Genomic DNA, 19,368 nt, shown 5'->3' with positions numbered 1-19,368 from the left:
GTCTGCTGTTTGGAAGTGTTTTGGTGTGAAAAAAATCCAACAACCGTGGCTCCAAACTGAGGTGACGTAAATTGCTCGTGTTGGCAACTTGTACCAACATTTTCTATGTTTTTAGCATTTCACAATGAAAAGGCATCTGATTACATTTTTTTTAAACTTTTTACCAGAAGAGTGGCTTAAACCTTAAAAATGTCATGCTTTATATGGTAGATGGACTTTACAGAAAGAAGTATTTATATTTTCTTGTACAATAAACATCGTTCACAGACACAAAAAAATGTAATGCAAAAAACGAAATTATCCTCATGGATAATTTACAGAAGTGTACTTCCGAAACATGTCACAGTTTAAAATCCTGTTAAGTATGTTTGAGCTGTTAAGGCAACCTGGGGTCTCCAGGTCCTCAAACACAACATGATGGTTATGTAGAACAACTCTTCAGATATCAACAATAGACTTGTGAATCAGAGTACCTTCCTTCTCTACATAGATGATGATTAGTGACACAAAGAGTCTGTGAAAGAGACAAGGGTTTCACAAGGGTTTGAATTATGGGGCGATGAAGTTGTTAAGGCACTTATATAGGGCAGTTATACTGACTACATTCATGTGAAACAAGACTGTTGTTTTAAATTAATTTATTTCCATTGCATACACACACACACACACACACACATTCTGTTCCAAAAGATCTTCAATTATTTACAAAACCTTAACACACTTATGAAATAGTGCACTGTCTCAGACACACAAGGATAAATATATATAGTAGAGTTTTTAAAAGACATGTATACAAGTGATAATTGGCACATCCAGGAGACAGGCTTTATCACCAGCTGTGCACGTTTCCTGTTTGTCAAACAGACGATTAAAACAGGCACATTTTGCAAGTGCAGCTTTATCAAATACAAAATACTCAGCTTTAGACGGCTATGTAAATCCCTTTAGTCATACCCCAAACCAGGGATCCAGCCCCTTTAGTCATACAAGATGTATTCTTCTAAAAAAATAATCATAACCATAAGAAAAATATCTAGTAGCCACTGAAAGCCCACATTCAATTTATCTTTGATTTAACAGTAAAACTGGTGGTAAACTTTAAATACACTTAAGTGCAATTAGCAATATAAGAAGCTTCATTTAAAAGACAACAGCATGATTTACTAAAAGCATAAAAAAGTCAAATGTACTTTGAAAAACAGTGTGATAATTATACTGCGCAACAGTGACATCTACTGGTCATGATCAGCATCATTTAGCTCTTTCCAAAGAGTCACTTAAAAAAAATGTAAAATGCTCTTGCTCGAATTAATCTCTTTGGTGGCTGTTTCAAAGAAGAGAAATGTCCTTTGTGATTTGTCATTAATCCAAGCAAGTTCAACAATGAATAAATAACCCTGCTCAGGAAATGTGCCTGAAGACCCAGAGTTTTAAATCAGTGGCTTCTTTTTGATCCCATTTTCCTCATTTCTACATGGATTCAGATCAGTCTTTCTTGCCGTCTCCTGGTAAGAAGTAGGGGTTCTCGTGGCCTTGAACCAGATAGGAGTAACGGGATGGATTTTTACCTTTGAAGGTGTTCATTCCTTCTGGGTTGAGATCGTATGATCCTGACTGAAATGTCAGTGGAAACAGTCAACATATTAGTATCTGTCAGATGTAGAGACTTCAACCATTCATATAAAAACACTCACAAAAGCCAAGCAAGTAACCGCAGTCACCAATGTCCAGTGAAAATGACTACTCCCAAACTAGCATCAGCTGAGCGTCTTTGAACAGTCACTCTCTACATTTACATGTAGATGAAAGCACACGGCTTTCCACAACAATTTAAGATTCTTCATCAAGCTCCCCATCACCTGGAAATCCTGCCACCTTAATTCTCACTGTGGACTTTCTAAATCGTCATCAGGGGGCATCAAGGCAAATCGTAAAACTAAAAGCAAAGCCAATGCCGTACCTTTTTCCATCCTTTGTGCTTCGGCTGAAACACCTAAAGCAACACACTGGGAGTTAGGCAAAGCAGGGAGCTACGTGCTAGTACTATATATATACACATTGTGGAGGATTGGATTAAATGTAGTGGTGTGCAAAGGATTGAAAACATACCAACAAAGCTTCTAGTCCATCTCTCAAATGATACAAGATGATCGTGTGATCCAGTGAGCATGGATTTGTTGATTTGCGGGTCAAATGACGTCCAGGTGTCTCGGGTTAAAACTAAGCTAAATTTGGCACCAAAAAAATATTTCAGTGTAAAGTCAGTCCAAACCTCACAGTGAAATGTAATCATTGGACTGATGTTGAAATAACAGTTATATAGAATATAGATGTCTAAAAGTTACGCCCAGGTGTATTTTTCACCAGCATACAATCAAATCCATGCATACTGGGTGGGTTTAAGTTAATAAGCGGTGCAATCAGGATGCAAGACGGAGGGGCAACAGTGAACTAACTAAAGGCTGATGTAGCGAATGATCGACACTATGCGAGGCTGTGAGTCTGAGGATTAGTGGTACGTAATTCAGACGACGGAGACGACAGAGGACTGTGTGATAACTCACCAATCCGTTGGTTTGAGGCTTTTTGTCCACCAGTACACGAGTGCTGCCCCCTTCTGACATCTCTATGGGAGGAGCTGCATCCCAGTTAGTGGAGGCGCGGGGGATGGAGGTGACGCCGGTGGGCCAGGGCTGGTTTAAGTCACCTGATGAGTATGGACTGTTGCTGTAGTCTGGCTTGCTCTTTGTGCATCCCCTCCTGGTATACAAACAGGGAATGTAAAATGTGCATGCTTATTTTTTCAAATCAAACAATGAACAATGCCTTATTTAACGTATTCCTCTGCATCATAGAGCTCCAATATTGTCCAAAAACTATTAAAAACAAATAAACGAGGTACATTTTTGCACTGGGTTTCTTTATTACCATGAAATATGTTCTAACACATTGCTGGTCTTTTCATGACATTTGTGGACAATAAGAAACATCTTCTTAAGTATTAATTTTGTGATTTGCATTATGAAAAGTCATCAAACTGGGTTACATATAACTGCTGCTTCAACAGAATTTCAGTGATTACATTTTAAAGTAAAACTACATTTTATGAAAGAGGCAACAAAAAAAGAACTGAAAAACTGAAACACTTAACTTAACACTTTTCATCTACTGTAAAATGTAAACCTAGTTTTATGTCTTTTGACCTGCAAATAACCATAGCCATATATTTGTTAAATATGTTCAGGGCAAATGTGGGTCAAAGTGTGAGCATAGCAGTTTTTTTATATCCTCACCAGCAGTAGTATATGATCAAAGCCAGGACAATGATGAGAAGAACTCCTCCCAGCACACAGGAGATGACCACCACTGCCAGCAGTGCCGCTGTAGACACATATTTAGATTTTAATGGGTCAGAATGTACCTGTTACTGCTGCTGCTGCTGCTGCATTTTTTTTGTGTTGTTACTCACAGTCATTGCAATTGAAGCCAGCATATCCAAATGCACATCTGAAAGACAAAATAAAACGGTTAATCACAATGATATTTGTATTCAAGAGCTGTCCTGCTGCATATTAACGGAGTTTAACATTGAATCCAAATGAAGGAGCCGACCTCACATCAACATGTACCACATACACAGACATATACAGCCACCTGCACATGCAAAACTTACCCTGTAAAGAAAATTAAAAGTGTGTGTACTCACGGTTGGCACACGTTTCCCACTTCCCTCTGTCCACTTGGACACGCTACAATGAAAACACAATCATTTAAAGACACATACACACACAATGTTTTGCACAAAGAGACTGAAATAAAAACATAACAAGCTACAGTTTCAGACTAAGTCACGGAAGATGGAGACGGACAGTACGTCTGGTTGCACATGCAATGAAAGTATGAGCACAATGGGAACCTCTAAATATAGAGACTGCAGGATGACCATTAAAAAACAAGCTTATAATGGTACATTATGTATTTCCTGGGAAAGGAACTGCATGCAGCATTCGCTTTATTTGCGTCTCCCTATAGCTGATCTCCTTGGTCACAACCCTCCACAGAGAGAGAAAAAGCTGTGATTCTTCCACGTGTTTCCTGGGAAACAACGCCTGTTTAAAAGAAATAAATTAGAGAGATAAATGAAGTATGGGTCAAGGGTTGGCATTAAAGAAAAGGCTCCAGCTCTTGACCTTGTCTCTGAGTCTCGCTCCCTGTTGTTTCTCCCCCTCATTCTCACACACAAGTATTTCACTGAGGATAAGAAGGTTCTGTATCAGTTCTCTTAACTGTAGATCAGCTGGGAAAACTTCTCTTGGGCCTGTCTCAGACGCTGTGGGTCGTCAGTTCTTATAGTGTATATGACGCTTTAATAATCTATCGTGCCAGGCTAGCAGAACATTGTAAAGATTTCACATTTCTTCAACATAAAAGACAATACTTGAGCATGTTCCAGTGTGCTTATTCAAACCTGATACTAGTCTTGATAAAGGAGATGAATAAAGAATATTAAATAGCGTTTACCTCTGCAGCTGGTGTTGGAGTACAGGATGGAGATGTAGCCCTCTTTACAGGAACAAACAGCCCGGCCGTCTGAATTTCTGCACATTGTAGTGAAGACATCACAAGGTAATGGCTCCTGTTCACACAGGTTGGTACCTAAGACAGAGAACATGTAAAATAGGTGTATAAGAAAAAAGTTCTTTGTGAAATAAGAACCTGCATATCAGGTTCTCATCCAAAATCAATCAGTGTAGCATTACTTACCTGTAAATGTAGCATTAGCCAACAATTCATTCGCTGGGTCGGCTATAGCCTCATTAATGGCCCGATCCACAGACTCTTGAGTGGTAGTGGTGTTTTCAAATATGTTATTTACAGTGGCTTGCACACTTCCTGGTCTGGGGAATTGAAGAGAAGCACCAAAAAAGGTTAAATTATTTTGTCACTTGTGGCATAATATCTTTTTGCATTAGGAGAAAGACAAAATACTCACTTAAGTTGCACAACATCAGATTGTTTATACCCTGGCTGATTTTTGAGGGCAACTCTGAGCTGTGAAACGGTATAAGCATGTGATTTAGGACTGAGAGAGAGCATTTAGAAATTCAAAATGCTTCGTGAGCCCACAACCTACCACTTCTGAGATATAGGTCGCCGTCTTCTGGAATATTCCCGAGGACCTGTTGCTCATCTCATTTGTAAATGTCAAAGAGGTGAGATGAAGCTGGCCGGGGAACACTTGGGCTGAATGAAGAGGAGGACAGGAGAATTAGGCGAAAGCCTTCCCTCTACCACCCTGTTATGTTTTCTGTTATGATAATTTCTCATCTGACCAGACTTGAAATGTTGTTTGTGTTCTTACCAGGTGCACAGCGGCCATCCACCAGGAAGCTACCAGAGAGACACTGGCAGGTGCCATGAAGACAGACACTTTCAAGTGGACACGGGACAGTAGGGCACACTGATTAGAGTTGGAAGAAAAATGATGTGATAAACAACTGGTCATCTAATTATTTTTTTTATCACGTGAACTAAATTTGTCAAACCTACAACAGTTCTTTTTACCACTTGGGATCAGCAAAAACAATTTAAAAACAAAATGTTGACATATCAGCAAATATCTGGCTCTTCAGCTGCTAAATGCTCCACTATGTTCACCAGCTAGTTGCAAACTGTGTCTATCTGCCGTTTAGTGCTGAGCGGGTAGTGTGAGGTGGGTTTATCAGAGCTTTCGTGCTGAAAACAGCTGCCTGCTTTTGCCGGAAACAGGGCCATGAAAGCAGTGAGAGTGAACCAAAACAGTCAAGTTGAGAGCCGGACAGATAAACGAGGCAAATCACTTTAAAGCTCCGTAAAGCCGAGGGAGGGGAGCAGCAGATTTAGATAATAAGACTCTGTAGGTTCATCACTATGAGCGAACATTATCATTTGATTTTTGTTATTGTACAAATATTGATTATAGCCACATAATTGCAATACAACAAATCTTCTCTTTATTCTCTTTGAACCATTTCAGCACAAACGACATAAAAGGAATTATCTCCAGCAGTGTGGGTCCTTGTGTATGCAAGGTTAAGGAAATCTGTTTAATTTTTCTGATTGAGCTGTTTGATGGAATAATGCAGCTGTAACATGAACTTTTGGAAAAAAGTACAAACCTAGGATGGGTGGGGCTGCTGCGGTGGTGTCTGTTGGTCGCTGGGTGGTGCCAGTGATGGTGGTACCAGTACTGATGGTGGTGGTGGAGGTTGGAGTGGTGGTGGAGTTGTTGGTGGTGACGTCTGTTGGTCGCTGGGTGGTGCTAGTGATGGTGGTACCAGTACTGATGGTGGTGGTGGAGGTTGGAGTGGTGGTGGAGTTGTTGGTGGTGGTGGAGGTTGGAGTGGTGGTGGAGTTGTTGGTGGTGATGTCTGTTGGTCGCTGGGTGGTGCCAGTGATGGTGGTACCAGTACTGATGGTGGTGGTGGAGGTTGGAGTGGTGGTGGAGTTGTTGGTGGTGATGTCTGTTGGTCGCTGGGTGGTGCTAGTGATGGTGGTACCAGTACTGATGGTGGTGGTGGAGGTTGGAGTGGTGGTGGAGTTGTTGGTGGTGGTGGAGGTTGGAGTGGTGGTGGAGTTGTTGGTGGTGGTGGAGGTTGGAGTGGTGGTGGAGTTGTTGGTGGTGACGTCTGTTGGTCGCTGGGTGGTGCTAGTGATGGTGATACCAGTACTGATGGTGGTGGTGGAAGTTGGAGTGGTGGTGGAGTTGTTGGTGGTGATGTCTGTTGGTCGCTGGGTGGTGCTAGTGATGGTGGTACCAGTACTGATGGTGGTGGTGGAGGTTGGAGTGGTGGTGGAGTTGTTGGTGGTGGTGGAGGTTGGAGTGGTGGTGGAGTTGTTAGAGGTGATGTCTGGTGGTCGCTGGGTGGTGCCAGTGATGGTGGTACCAGTACTGATGGTGGTGGTGGAGGTTGGAGTGGTGGTAGATGAGGCTGTTGTATTGCCACTAGCTGGTTCAGTTGAATGAGTCAAAGTGGTGTGGCCGGTCACTGTAACATTAAAAAAAAGTAAAAATCAGTCCATGGATATTTAAAAAGAGAACTTCTTATAGCGCTAGTTAGCGAATGTTAGCACGCTAAACTAAGATGGTGAACATGGTAAACATTATAGATTCTTAGCATCATCATGTTAGCATCATGTTATGTGCCTCAGTGCAGCCTCACAGTACATGGCTGTAGACTCTTAGACTTGTTAAGAACATACAAAGTTGTTTAAACACAAAAGTGTAACTGTGTAACTCGAAAATCTGTATTCAGAGACCTGAAAAACCTTTTTGCTTTTGAGGTACTGTGACTTGGACTTACTCCAAAATATTTCAAACAGCTCTGCATTTAGCATCCTACTTGTAAAGTGACCTGATGCAGCTTCAACTCACGGCCCTTACTGAATTCCTACTCACCTGCATGTTATCGTACATTATTTTTTGTAAGAACAAACATCAACACTGATCATGCTGTTAGTCCTACCTCCTGAGGTTGTTGAGGGACTAAGGGTGGTGGTATTTCCAGTAGTGGGTGCGGTGCTACTGCCTGGGGAGGTATTTGTAGGAAGGGAGCTGGAGGTGGAGTTGGAGGTAGGTGAAGAGGGTGGGGGTCCAACTGTGAGTGTTGTGTTTGTGGTGACAGTGGAGGATGAGGGTGTAGTCGTGGACATAGGAGTCTCAGGAGAGGTGTTAGTAGAGTTTGTTAGAGTAGTTGTAGTTAGTACAGCTGTAGAGTTTTCTGGAGTTACTGTACTTGCACTTGTGGTGTCGTTGCTGGTGTGTGTGGTCGGCGCAGTATTAGTTGTGTCGTTGCTGGTGTGTGTGGTCGGTGTACTTGTGGTTGTGTCGGTGCTGGTGTGTGTGATCGGTGTACTTGTGGTTGTGTCGTTGCTGGTGTGTGTGGTCGGTGTACTTGTGGTTGTGTCGTTTCCGGTGTGTGTGATCGGTGTACTTGTGGTTGTGTCGTTGCTGGTGTGTGTGGTCGATGTAGTTGCAGACACTGTGTGATCTGGACTAGGTGTGGTGGTTGTATTTGTGGTCTCACTAGTGTTGGTGGGTTGGCTTGTCTCTTGGATTGCAGTGGACACTGTTGTTCCACTGGTTGGGGCTGAGGGAGAGACATCTGGGCTGCCTGTGGTTAAATTACTGTTCTCAGTAACGGTGCTGTTGACTGCTGCTGTGGTGGTCCTGGACTCAGGTGTCGGCTGGGAGAAGGTCGTCTCTGCATGGGTGGTGGATGGTTTCGTAGTTGTAGATTCTGCTGTGGCATTATCTATAGTTGTAGTAGCTACTGAGGCTGTTAAGTGCTCTGTGGTGGATGGTGGTAAAGTTGGAAAACTGCTGGTTGAGTGGGTGCTGCTTGAATTTGAGCTTGCAGTTACAGACATGTGAGAAATTGCAGGAGTGGTGGATGTCTCAATAATCATTCCCCCATCGCTGGTGACATTATACGTGATAGGATCTGTTGTTGTCATTCCTAAAGTCAAAACAATAGCACAACAATAATCAATAGGTGCTATGCAGCAAGTTTAGCATTCATTTGAAGTTGCATTTGTGTCCAACAGATAACTGTAAGTCCAGTATTCTTTTGGGCAGCTAAAGTACAGGTGGTTTATCACAGCTTTTTTCAATGCCTGCTGCTATTGGAAACAACGCTGATGTGAGAGGAACATAAACCCAAAACAATCAGCTAAAAGACAATAAAATACTCTTAAAATCACAAATTTGCCTCAGAGGGCTTTACAATCTGTACAACATCCTCTGTCTCAGGACCCTTGCATCAGAACAGGAAAAACTCCCCCCAAAAAATCCTTTAAATGGGTAAAAAAAAAGGAAGAAACTTTAGGGAGAGCAACAGAGGAGGGATCCCATCAGGATCCTGTCCATCAGGAGATGGACAGAAGTGCAATAGATGTGATGTGTATAGAATGAATAACATAACAGAGTTACAACACATTTAATGGATATCATATACATGATTCATATAATGAGAGTAGTAAGCAGAATAATGATGGAAAAATTACGACTAATAATAACAGCAGCAGTGAATATAATAGAAGAATATTGATAATAAAGGCATTAACAGTAGCAGTAACAGTATAATAAGCAACATATTTCATACACAAGTAGTTATTTGATCCACTATTACAAATTTAAGCTTTAAGCTGTAGAATGTCCACATCACAGCTTATACGATTAATTATGCATGCTAATTACCGTGGGGAAATAATGCATTAATTAACAAACATTTCCATGTCAATATGTTTGTATTCACATGTTAATATTCCCAGCAAATAGGAGCTCTGAATATTAACTCAAAATTGAATTAGATCATCTGCTTTTTACAGGAAGCTTGTTGCGTCCACAAACAAACAGCTGCCAACGTAATACATAAGGTCCTACCCACTGTCCACACAATGACACGAGGATAAGCTGTAATCACAGAGGCTGTGTCTTAAATAAACATGTGACATTGAGTGTGTAAAAAGTTGACAAAAGCTGTTATTCAGCAGATAAGAATTACTGGCTGTTTACAGCACCAAGTTGTATCAGTCACAAGTGCTGCCAAATTCATTTGACCGTCTTAAAGGAAAGAGCTGCCTCCTATTTGCGCAGTGTGAAGTGACGTGAGCCTGTTCCCATTTAGCTCGCTCCCACTCTTCCCTTTGAGTTTATGGGGGAACAGAGGAAGCCAAAGGGCAGCTTGTGGAGCGGTACAAACAGTAGGAGGTCTTTTATAATGGCTTAGCCTGTTTACCTCAGGTCCTCATCTGTATGGATTGAATGATTACATTCAAAGTCTCTTTTCAGCAGCCAGAGAGGGAACATATGATCAGTGGACGCCTTGCACAAACAGTTTTCTTTAGTAAGTTATTTCAAAAGCACAAGGAAATGGTGAGAAAACTAAGACTAACATCAGATCCTGGGCGTGATTTGATTATTTTCTGTGTACAAGGACCTGCATGACCTAATGTCTTTATCGCTTGGTAACCAAGACTCATTTAGAAATGAAAAACCACAGGCTCCACACACCCTGTGACAGCAAACTTTATTGGTTACGATTGATGTACACACACACACACACACACACACACACACACACACACACACACCCATACCCACCTTCAAAAAGTATGTATTTGGGGAGTGGAATAAGCAATCACGTGATCAACAATGATAGATGAGGAAGTGACGAAAGGTGGGAAAGAAATAAAAAGTCTCAGGTGACAGTTATAAAAGTCAAGGAGTGGCAGCATTAAGCAGGGCTAGATCTATATATGAAGTAGCATAGCATGAGATCATTGCTGTAAAACACACATCAATTTGTGACTGATTAGATTAAGACTTAAGGGCATTGGACTAATCTTACTGGAGGACCAGAGATATTCAAGATTAATGAAAAACCTCTTAAATCAGATCCAGTCTACCCTGTCTTGATTAGCCCTGTGTTGCATTTTAGAAGAGTATCAATTGCAAGGACTTGTGTGTTTCCATGAACGACTGAGTTGAAGGTTAAGCCTTTCACCTTATTATTGCATGCCTTACATTCTATAAAATCTCAAAGGCCAACGTTTTATCTGCTTGTATCAAAAACCCTCACATTTTATCCGTTGTTCAGATTCTTAATAGAGTGACGCTTTATAGAAAGTGGGCTGACAGTTTCAGTTTACACTCCATCCTGTCGATTAGTCAGGTGTGTGTGACTTGCTCCACTACAGTATCTGCGCACCATGCCAGTGTCAGAGCCAGCAGGTAGATCTGCAAGCTGAAGGAAAGACAGTGGCAGCCCTTAACATTTTAGAAACAGTATTTAACACACTACCAATCAACACTATCAACCCTGGGGCGGCTGTTAAGAAATAAAAGAGTTCCACTAACTCTGGCGGTGTGGACTCTGTGGGGCCTTATCAGCTGTGTGTGTAGAGTAACAACTTTCTTATTAACATCTCCACATTACTGTCAAAATGGAAAGTTCACATTGTACCAGTCTCTCTTTGTGTCTTGACTAATGATACACTTAATCGAACACTAAAGACATCATAATTATTAGATAAGGTCAGAGGTTTGATAGGGGGCATTGAGGAGAGAAACAGTGCTAATTAGCATTAGCATGCTAACATTCAAAATCAAGATGTTTGGATGGATTGACAGGAAATTTGGTACATACTGTATATTGATGCCGCCCTCATGATGAATTGTAATCATTTTAGTGATCCACTGACCATAATGGTGTCAGAATTTTAATTTGTCAAAAACTTTGGTTCATGACCAACTAGCATTACCTGCTAAACTAATGACATTCCCACAATTTCCAGCTGTACTTTGTGTTTAGTGATAATTTGCCAATATTAACATGCTAACACACTAAGATGGTGAACAGCTGGTGCATGTTAGAATGCTGATGTGTTAGCGTTTAGCTCCACTAAAGCTCAACTACGCCCAAGTACAGCCTCGCAAACAAGGGTATTATTGTGTTGTGGGACTTCCCTCTTGCCACATTATTTTAAGGGTCAATTCACCCAAATTACAACTAAAATGTCTATATTCTCCAAAAGAGTCAAACAGAATATCTCACTCCAGCAGATTGTGGAAAAGATGATAACCCTGATTTGGTAATCTCTGGTCATTACGTTGGTTCTTGATGTAGCAAGATCTAAATTAATGCCAGATTTGATAACCATGACATCAAAACAAATACAGAGATAAACATCTTGGCATGAGTGATGAGTTGTGAAATCCAATGGTGTAATTTAGATATGGTTCCAATCAGGAAACTACATCCTTATCAGTTACTACTTACCACCTACAGCTGAGACGGTTTCACCATGTCAGTGGTGCCACTGGAAAATAAATATGGGAGGGTTTTTCTGGGTGTGATGACATTTCAAAAGTTCCCTTGATTCTTTTGATGCATCTAGTGCAAATTGTTATGAGATTAGCATCTGCATAACCACACTGACCCTATAAAGGCAAATTTTTTTCCATGAAGCCTTCACATGCAATTATTATTGTCTGATTATGGTCTGATGTTGCTAACAGAGGGAGGCTGAAGCTGAGACCTTGAAAATTATATGATATTTAACATTAATATTTAACGTGAGGTGTCTCTGATATAAGTCATAAATAATCCAGATAAAGAGATACCAACAAAATGTCACGGTCTCATAAAAACACTGTATATTTTTGGACATGTGGAAGTGATGGACAAAAGGGAAATCACAAAAGAAGATAATAATTGTGGATGGCTTAACACGAACAAACGCAGTGGTTCTTCTTCCACTATTTTCAGCATTTGCAAACATTGCTTCCACCTTTAAAGTTCAGTGCTGCTTCTCTATTTCCATTTACATGGACATTTCAGCCGTAAATAAAGTGCATGGAAACAACTGTGACAAGTTTACAGACAATCTATGACGCCAAATACTGATAAAACAATAACTGCAAGAATGTATGTTTACCACAGACCACAGCATTTCTTAAACGACATCTTAGAAGCCCAACGTCTTTTTTTTTTGGTGACTTTGACAGGGCGGCTAGCCAGTAACCCATACTGGAGAAGTGAATGACATCAATATGAAACAATGTAAACAGACAGTGAGTTAGTCTAATACACAATTAGGAACACACTCTGCGTTGCACGTCTAACAGAGAGCCTTGTCTCTAAGGATTTAACCTACAGCCGGATAATCCCCTGCAGACACAAAAGAGATGACTGGGTCGGGCAGGGTGACAAGTGGGTCTAAGGTCGGCCTGCGAGCGCATATTCAGGAGGATGTGGATAAGAAGGTCCGGCTCTACCCACTGAGTCCTTTGGTCCAACCATTTTTGGTTTGACAAACTATAACTGTACTGAAGCCTCTTAAGAGCTGCTATACGCTTCTTCACCTCTATGTTTCGCGACGCTGAAATTAAACAAGTGCAGTGCGGGAGTGTATCTGTTGCCAAGGAGATGTCTGCTTCCAGCTGTCAAAGCTTCGCCTCACTTCAAATCACAAACAGAAACAGAGAGACGCCAGGGTTGATGCTCTTGTTTCAGTGCAGCGCTGCACTTCAGGGGATTTCTATTCATGTGAGACAATAGCACTTCTGTGAAGTACCTGCTCACAAACTGACTGTCAGATCCAGTTCCCCCAACGCATGTCCTCAACTTCCTGTCCACAATGACACTCCTCTAGAATAAATCTGTATTGATTACACACCACAAATATTTTTGAGCAGTTCAGAGAGCTGCAGACAGACATTCTCCTGGTTCTCGGTGTTGCAAATATTTCCGGTTTAAGTTTGAGATTAAGGGAAAGTGCATCCCTGAAATAGTTCTTTATCACATCCATCAGCACTGCAAGCAGGACAGCCCTGATTACAGAATGCTCACAGAGCGGGAGATGAACTGACAGGTTGTGACCCAACAGTCAGGAAGAGCCTGAGGCTGCATCTCATTAGGAGGCAGAGTCATGTGGAGAGCTGACCTGTGTGTGTGTGTGTGTGTGTGTGTGTGTGTGTGTGTGTTGCCTGTGTCTCAGAAATCCTCCAGCATGACATCTGAAACACATAGCTCATAGCTTGTTACTGGTCGCACTTTGGGTCCCTTTGCCAGCTTAATGAGAGTCAACATTTCTTACATACTGCTTTATGACCTCCTGGTATTTAACGGTGCCCATCCCTGCTTTACAAAAACCTTATGGTACACAAACATACACACACAGGTCAGTTTCTTTGAGGGAAAACCAAGCCTGAGGGCTGTCCCAACAAAGCAACCCAAGACTGCGAGGAAGCTTTTTTTTTTGATACTCAATGAATAGTATTTTTTTTTTTCAGGAAAATTAGTTCCAGATTCTAAATTGGTGGGATTTCATTTTTTGTCTAATTTGATAGTAAATTGAATATCTGTAGTTTGGGGAATATTGGTCTGATGAAAAAATACATTTGATGGTGACACCTTGAACTATACTCTTATTATATAATTATACTCTATTTTCTGACATGTAATGGACCATGTAACATAGAAGCTTAATCTACAAAGCAGCAGTAGAAGAATAAAGTAGCACTTAATGGACATACCCAAGTACCAGTAACTACAGTCAGAGGCTGGGGGTAGAAAAGGATAAGAAATAAGGGGAGGCCTAGGTCTGACCAATAATCAAAGCCAGCTGTTTGGGTCTAAAGATTTACTTTCTTAGTGAGTTTACCGGTTTCTGTGTGATTCTGTGACTATTTTTTGTGTGCGTTTTAATGCATATTAACAGCATGTTATATGATAGACATCAAGCTTTTTTTAGAAATTATTAACAGTGTTAGGTGTAATTTTTTTATCATTTTATCATTACGCATGTGAGAGTGAGATTATCTGATCTATTAATACATTGACAGTGGTATGTATCATTAACAGATGTGTAATTAAGGTGACTGAGCAAAATTGAAGGCTCATACTCTTTGTCCTGTGAAGACTTTGCTCTGTCCCATCTGGACAAACTTCCTCTTGGCTGGGACGATCAGCTCTTTCTTGGTGCTGACGAGATAGGCTTGATGCCTGACACACACGTGCAGAACCAACACACACACACACACACACACACACACACACACACACACACACACACACACACACACACTGAAAATCTTAGCATGTTGAAGAGAGCAACAAACAACTTCCTTTTCTTCTGTTCAGCTTTCACCAGACAGTCTCCAGTTTAAGCTGAGTCTTCAATAGGACAAGGCAGAAATGACCTCTCTGTATCTGAGCAAACAGAGCTCTTACACGGTAACTCGGAAGTAACAGATGGCTCCCTGGTGCAGGGCTCACTCGCAGGGCCTCTGCACATATCATATCCAATTAAAGCTCCGCCAGCACATGCTTTCCAATTACAGAGCAAGATTTACTGCCCCGGAGAAGGTCTAATCCAACAGGATGCAGCAGGGACACGGGGATAGAGGGAGAAAAGAAAAGGGAAGAAACAGCAACAAGTGTGCATTAGAAGTAAAGACAATGCATGCTAGTTGGTGAGAGTGCGTCAAATGAGGAAGGTGAGAACAACTGTCGATTCTAAACAGAAACAAAGAGAGGAGGAACTGTGGGATACCAAAACAACAATGGTGTTCACTGAAACTGAACTTCAACTGATAGAGAATAATCGCTGAAAAACAAGGGTTGGTAAAGTATGTGAGCCTCAACAATTTGTCAATTCATCGATTAGTTGGCCTCACCTATTCTGATATTCAAATTGTTGTTGTATTTTTCAAGCAAAAATTTCAACAATTCTTTTGGTTCCAGCCTCTCAAGTGTGACGATTTGCAATTTTTCACTGTCATATACGGCAGTAAAATTGATAGTCTTATGGTTTTCGAGTAGACTGTTAGTCATACAAGACAAGCAAACTGAAGACATTGCCATGTCATTATGTCATAGGCCATTAATGGAGAAAATAAAGATTCATCAAAAAATATAATCGTTAGTTGCAGCTCTGCATGAGTCTGCGTCTGCGTCCTATTACATTCTCACATCCCGTTAACTCCAGAGCAGACTTTGCCTGCTCTAACAATGACCTAATGATGACAAACCAGCATGACACATGACACACTGCCGGGAGAGGAAACAGTGGCAGAGAGAGGAGAGGAAGGCATTAAACATGCTCTGCTCTCTCTGGAAGATTTCTTACAGAGGGCACAAGAAAACGTGGCGCCAGACTCAGAGGAGGAGGATCACCACCCTCAGGAGGTCTTTTCATCTGGACCTCTTTACTGCTACTTCAGACGCACTCAGTCAAGCTGCCCCACACTGGAGCACCCGTCACCTCCCAGTCTCCCTCATGACAGGAAGCGAACCACACAAATGGCCTGCAGGCTGTCAGTGAGGCTCCGGCACATGACAGGGACTGAATCTCAGTCTTGATACATGGAACCTCGGAACACAGAGATGCTCTTCATAATGGTTCAAAATGAATAAATAAATAAATAAAAAAGGGTGACCAATGGATTTAACTGAAACTAAGCGTAGGGAGTCTGTACAGTGGAGAACTCATCAAAATTCCTCGGGGCAGCTTCACCACGCTGTCGAGGGGGTCAGCTTATGCACACACAGAGTAAACTTTGTGTGTGGAGTGTGCTGCGCTTCAGGGAGCCGGCTGTTGTTTGACCGATGCGTCCTCGCTGGCATCTGTCCGCCCCCAAAGAGCTTTGAGTCACATCGAAGGAGCAATGAGTCAGAGTTTAAGACCATTTGGGGGGAAAACCCCATGAATGTGTAGGGGGGAAAAAAAGGAAAAGACGCATTTTGCTTAACTTGAATAAATGGAACAAGCTACCTCCTTTCATTAAAGAGGAGTCAAATCTGCCTGCAATTAAAGCAAAGGCTAAACAATGGCTGCTGGATTGTATGCCCTGACAGAATGCGGGTCATTTTTTATGGGTTACTCATGAATTCGTTGGTATTTGCATCCTGAACTATATCACACAACCATGCCCTTTATTGGGTGTCTATAAAAGTTGTTACCTTGTCGGCTTTCTGAAACAAATTTAACACTTATTTGTTCATTTGATTCAATGTTCTAGGTAGTTACTCTTTATCTTCAAGTATATGTTAATGCCAGACCTGTGTTTGTCTTGATAAAGGTTGGTGGATTCTGTAAACACTGGAGCAAACAATGATAATGAGTCCAGATACTTTATCGCTCTATTCCTGAATAAGTCTGATATGTTGTATTTATAGAAATATATTACAATGTTGTCAAAAAAAACAAACCCCAAAAAATTAAGAAAGCAGAAATCATCACTTTGTGTATATATTGTCCAAATCTAGGCTCTAAGACCATTTTCATTACAATAAACTGTATACTTGCATATATAATACATGGCAGAGGGAGATTTTTGCCTGTGAAGAAAACTGTAGTACAATATGTGGGATATTAGTTGCCCTACTGAAATATAAATGGTCTATATTAAACACGGTCCATGATTCAAGATGCATTCTAAAACGTATAAAGAAGGGCGACAAAAAGATCAAGAGATGAGGCCAAAAAGTACCAGATTTTCCATAAAATACATAGCTCCACAGTGACCACATACAGCAGAAATGCTACTTACATATTAAATAATGTGAACTAATATTCAATTAATATAATAATAATAATAATAATAATAGCAAAAATAAAAAAACACTTTCATTTAGGCTACATTACTATATTTTGCTGATAATACATCTGTACTTTTACTTAGCCTAAGCAGTCCTTTGACTGCAGAACTTTTACTATGTGTGTGCTGACTGTAGTTAAACTAGTCAATAAGAAATGTGAAAATGTATATCCAGAGCTCAACTTATACTCCAAATTAATACAAATGTGTTTTCTAAATTACTTACCCAGTTAACAGTTTTCTATCAGTGTGGAGGTAAACTTCACTCACCTTTAACAACAGCGCCCAGGAGAAACACGACAGGTAGATAACTGCAGGGAAACATCTTTCAAGTCTTCGGTTGTAAAACGGCTCGAGTTTTGAGGACCAGACGGTTAAGTAGCCCCGTGTTCGGCCGGTATAACGGTGGAGATAACGGTGCTGTACAGACGCTGTTTCCTTCGGGGTGTGCTCGCTGACTGCTACAGGTGGCACAGACTGGAAGCTTCAGCCTCCGACAGCATTAAAGGCTTTAGTCCCTCCTCTGATTGGCCGGCTCTCCTGTCACTCATCGTTACTGTCCTGGAGCTGCGCGGCTCTGCCTCCAGCCAATAACCAGCCCTGGAACCTGTCATCAACAATACAGAAGTACACTACTGTACAACAAATGTCTATATATAGTGTATGTTCTTCGCTTATTGTTTACAGAGAGTGAACAAAGTATGTGCCTTGCTCAGGGGCAGTTATTGGCAGGGTTAGCAACTATTACATGACAGGATACTATATCACAGCAATATGCCCTTTAAAATAATTGTGAACAAACGACATATAACTTAATTATTCTGTCGGTATATATAATATTTTAGTTATTGTGAATTTTTTACTTTTTTACTTAGTTAATATTCTTTACTATTTTATTACTTATTTATAATACTTGTTTTGATTTAGTTTTTTACTATGTCTCTTGTCTGCACTATTCAGTATGCTGCTGTACACCTGTAAATGTCCACGCTGCGGGACTAATAAAGGATTATCTTATCTTATCTTATAACTCTGGCACAGTGGCTGCTTTTGAGCTAACTGTCAGCATGCTAACATGTTAAAAATGACATGCCTAACTAGCATCACTTATATCTGATGTTTGAACAATTTTTATGTTCAAAACATAACATACTAACATTTGCTAATTTGCATTAAACACAAATAAAGCTAAACCTAAATGGAAAAATGTATTAGCGTACATGGATTGCAGGTTTCTTTTCTCTTTCACTAACCTAGTATTGGTAAACTCAGATTAAATGAGCAAAAATTGAAGATCTAGAATAATTTCATTTAGAATGCTTTGTGTCAAATGCTTTGAGAGCGACAAAAGCTACAGCCATGCTAGTGGCTTAGTGAGGCTAGGCACAGTGGTGCTTTGAGCTAAACACTAACATCGGAATACATTGCCAAATGTCAATGCTAACATGTTGTTGTTTTGCAGGTATTTCTCCATGCTCGCCATTTTAGTGTGTTAGCATGCTAATGTCTGCAAACTATCACTAAACACAAAGTAGGCCTACAGATGAAGCTAATCGGGATGCCATTGGTTTAGTCATAAACCAATGTATTGGACAAATTCAAGTTTAACCAGATGGTGGCGCTTAACAAAAAGTTAAGGGGACAACAAAGTTATTACAACTGAGTAATATATAACATTGTCTGAGCATGAATGTGTGTACCAAAATGCATGGTAATCCATCAAATAGTTTCCACACTTTCAAATGCAAAACCTATGACACTATTAAAAGTCGGGTGATCACATCACTATCATACGGCTTCACCATTTGGGAACCATGAATGTGTGTACAAATTTCTATGATGGTTTTTTGAGATATTTAAATCTGTACCATAGTATGACATACCAAACCATAACCAGAAAGAATGAGGTCACCATGAATCAACTGAAATACAGAATGCTGGTAAAGTAAACATTTTCGTATTCCTCTGCTGAACACTGCATATCAAGGAAATAGCCTTCATATTTGATGGATCTGATCATATTTCCTGTTAATAAACAGTTTTCACAATGGACCTCACACAATAAAGCACATAGAGAGTATTTCCTTACAAATATCAAACTAGATCTCAATTAAATTGTCCCCTAAAATTCCAGAATGTTGCACTATACGACTAACAGTCATATACACATTTTGGAATGAATATACTTTTAATTTTCTTTTCCTCTGCAGGATCCAACAGCA

The 19,368-nt window shown here is 40.6% G+C and overlaps 1 protein-coding gene across 3 annotated transcripts; it reads right to left on the bottom strand.

Annotated features, from left to right (window-relative positions):
• Positions 1 to 621: 621 nt before the first annotated feature.
• Positions 622 to 17,605, bottom strand: si:ch211-198m17.1 (mucin-13). 3 transcript variants are annotated; one of them, XM_068718737.1, is made up of 14 exons: positions 17,417 to 17,605; positions 8,067 to 8,498; positions 6,159 to 7,028; positions 5,363 to 5,461; positions 5,135 to 5,244; positions 4,994 to 5,052; positions 4,765 to 4,898; positions 4,522 to 4,656; positions 3,707 to 3,749; positions 3,470 to 3,507; positions 3,294 to 3,381; positions 2,565 to 2,760; positions 1,961 to 1,993; positions 622 to 1,614 (listed from the first exon to the last, which is right to left on the bottom strand). In XM_068718737.1, exons 1-14 carry the CDS (start codon positions 17,469 to 17,471, stop codon positions 1,486 to 1,488), a joined length of 2,421 nt encoding a protein of 806 aa, XP_068574838.1. In that variant the 5' UTR covers positions 17,472 to 17,605; the 3' UTR covers positions 622 to 1,485. The 3 variants fall into 3 exon arrangements, with proteins under 3 accessions (XP_068574838.1, XP_068574836.1, XP_068574837.1); XM_068718735.1 differs by lacking the exons at positions 8,067 to 8,498; positions 17,417 to 17,605 and adding an exon at positions 7,506 to 7,789; XM_068718736.1 differs by lacking the exons at positions 1,961 to 1,993; positions 8,067 to 8,498; positions 17,417 to 17,605 and adding an exon at positions 7,506 to 7,789.
• Between the last annotated feature and the right edge of the window lie 1,763 nt (positions 17,606 to 19,368).

Source organism: Cebidichthys violaceus, unplaced genomic scaffold, assembly GCF_023349555.1.
Source record: "Cebidichthys violaceus isolate CVI_PGR_0920_01 unplaced genomic scaffold, fCebVio1.0.p SCAF_23, whole genome shotgun sequence".
Lineage (NCBI taxonomy): Eukaryota > Metazoa > Chordata > Actinopteri > Perciformes > Stichaeidae > Cebidichthys > Cebidichthys violaceus.
This window is presented reverse-complemented; position numbering and strand designations above follow the sequence as displayed.

Coding starts and splice junctions, on each gene's coding strand:
- si:ch211-198m17.1 (XM_068718737.1), bottom strand. CDS start 17,471: ATGTTTCCCTGCAGTTATCTACCTGTCGTGTTTCTCCTGGGCGCTGTT. Junction 4,657..4,764: donor GGCTAATGCTACATTTACAG/GTAAGTAATGCT, acceptor TCTCTGTCTTAG/GTACCAACCTGTGTGAACAG. Junction 2,761..3,293: donor TTGATCATATACTACTGCTG/GTGAGGATATAA, acceptor TTTGTATACCAG/GAGGGGATGCACAAAGAGCA.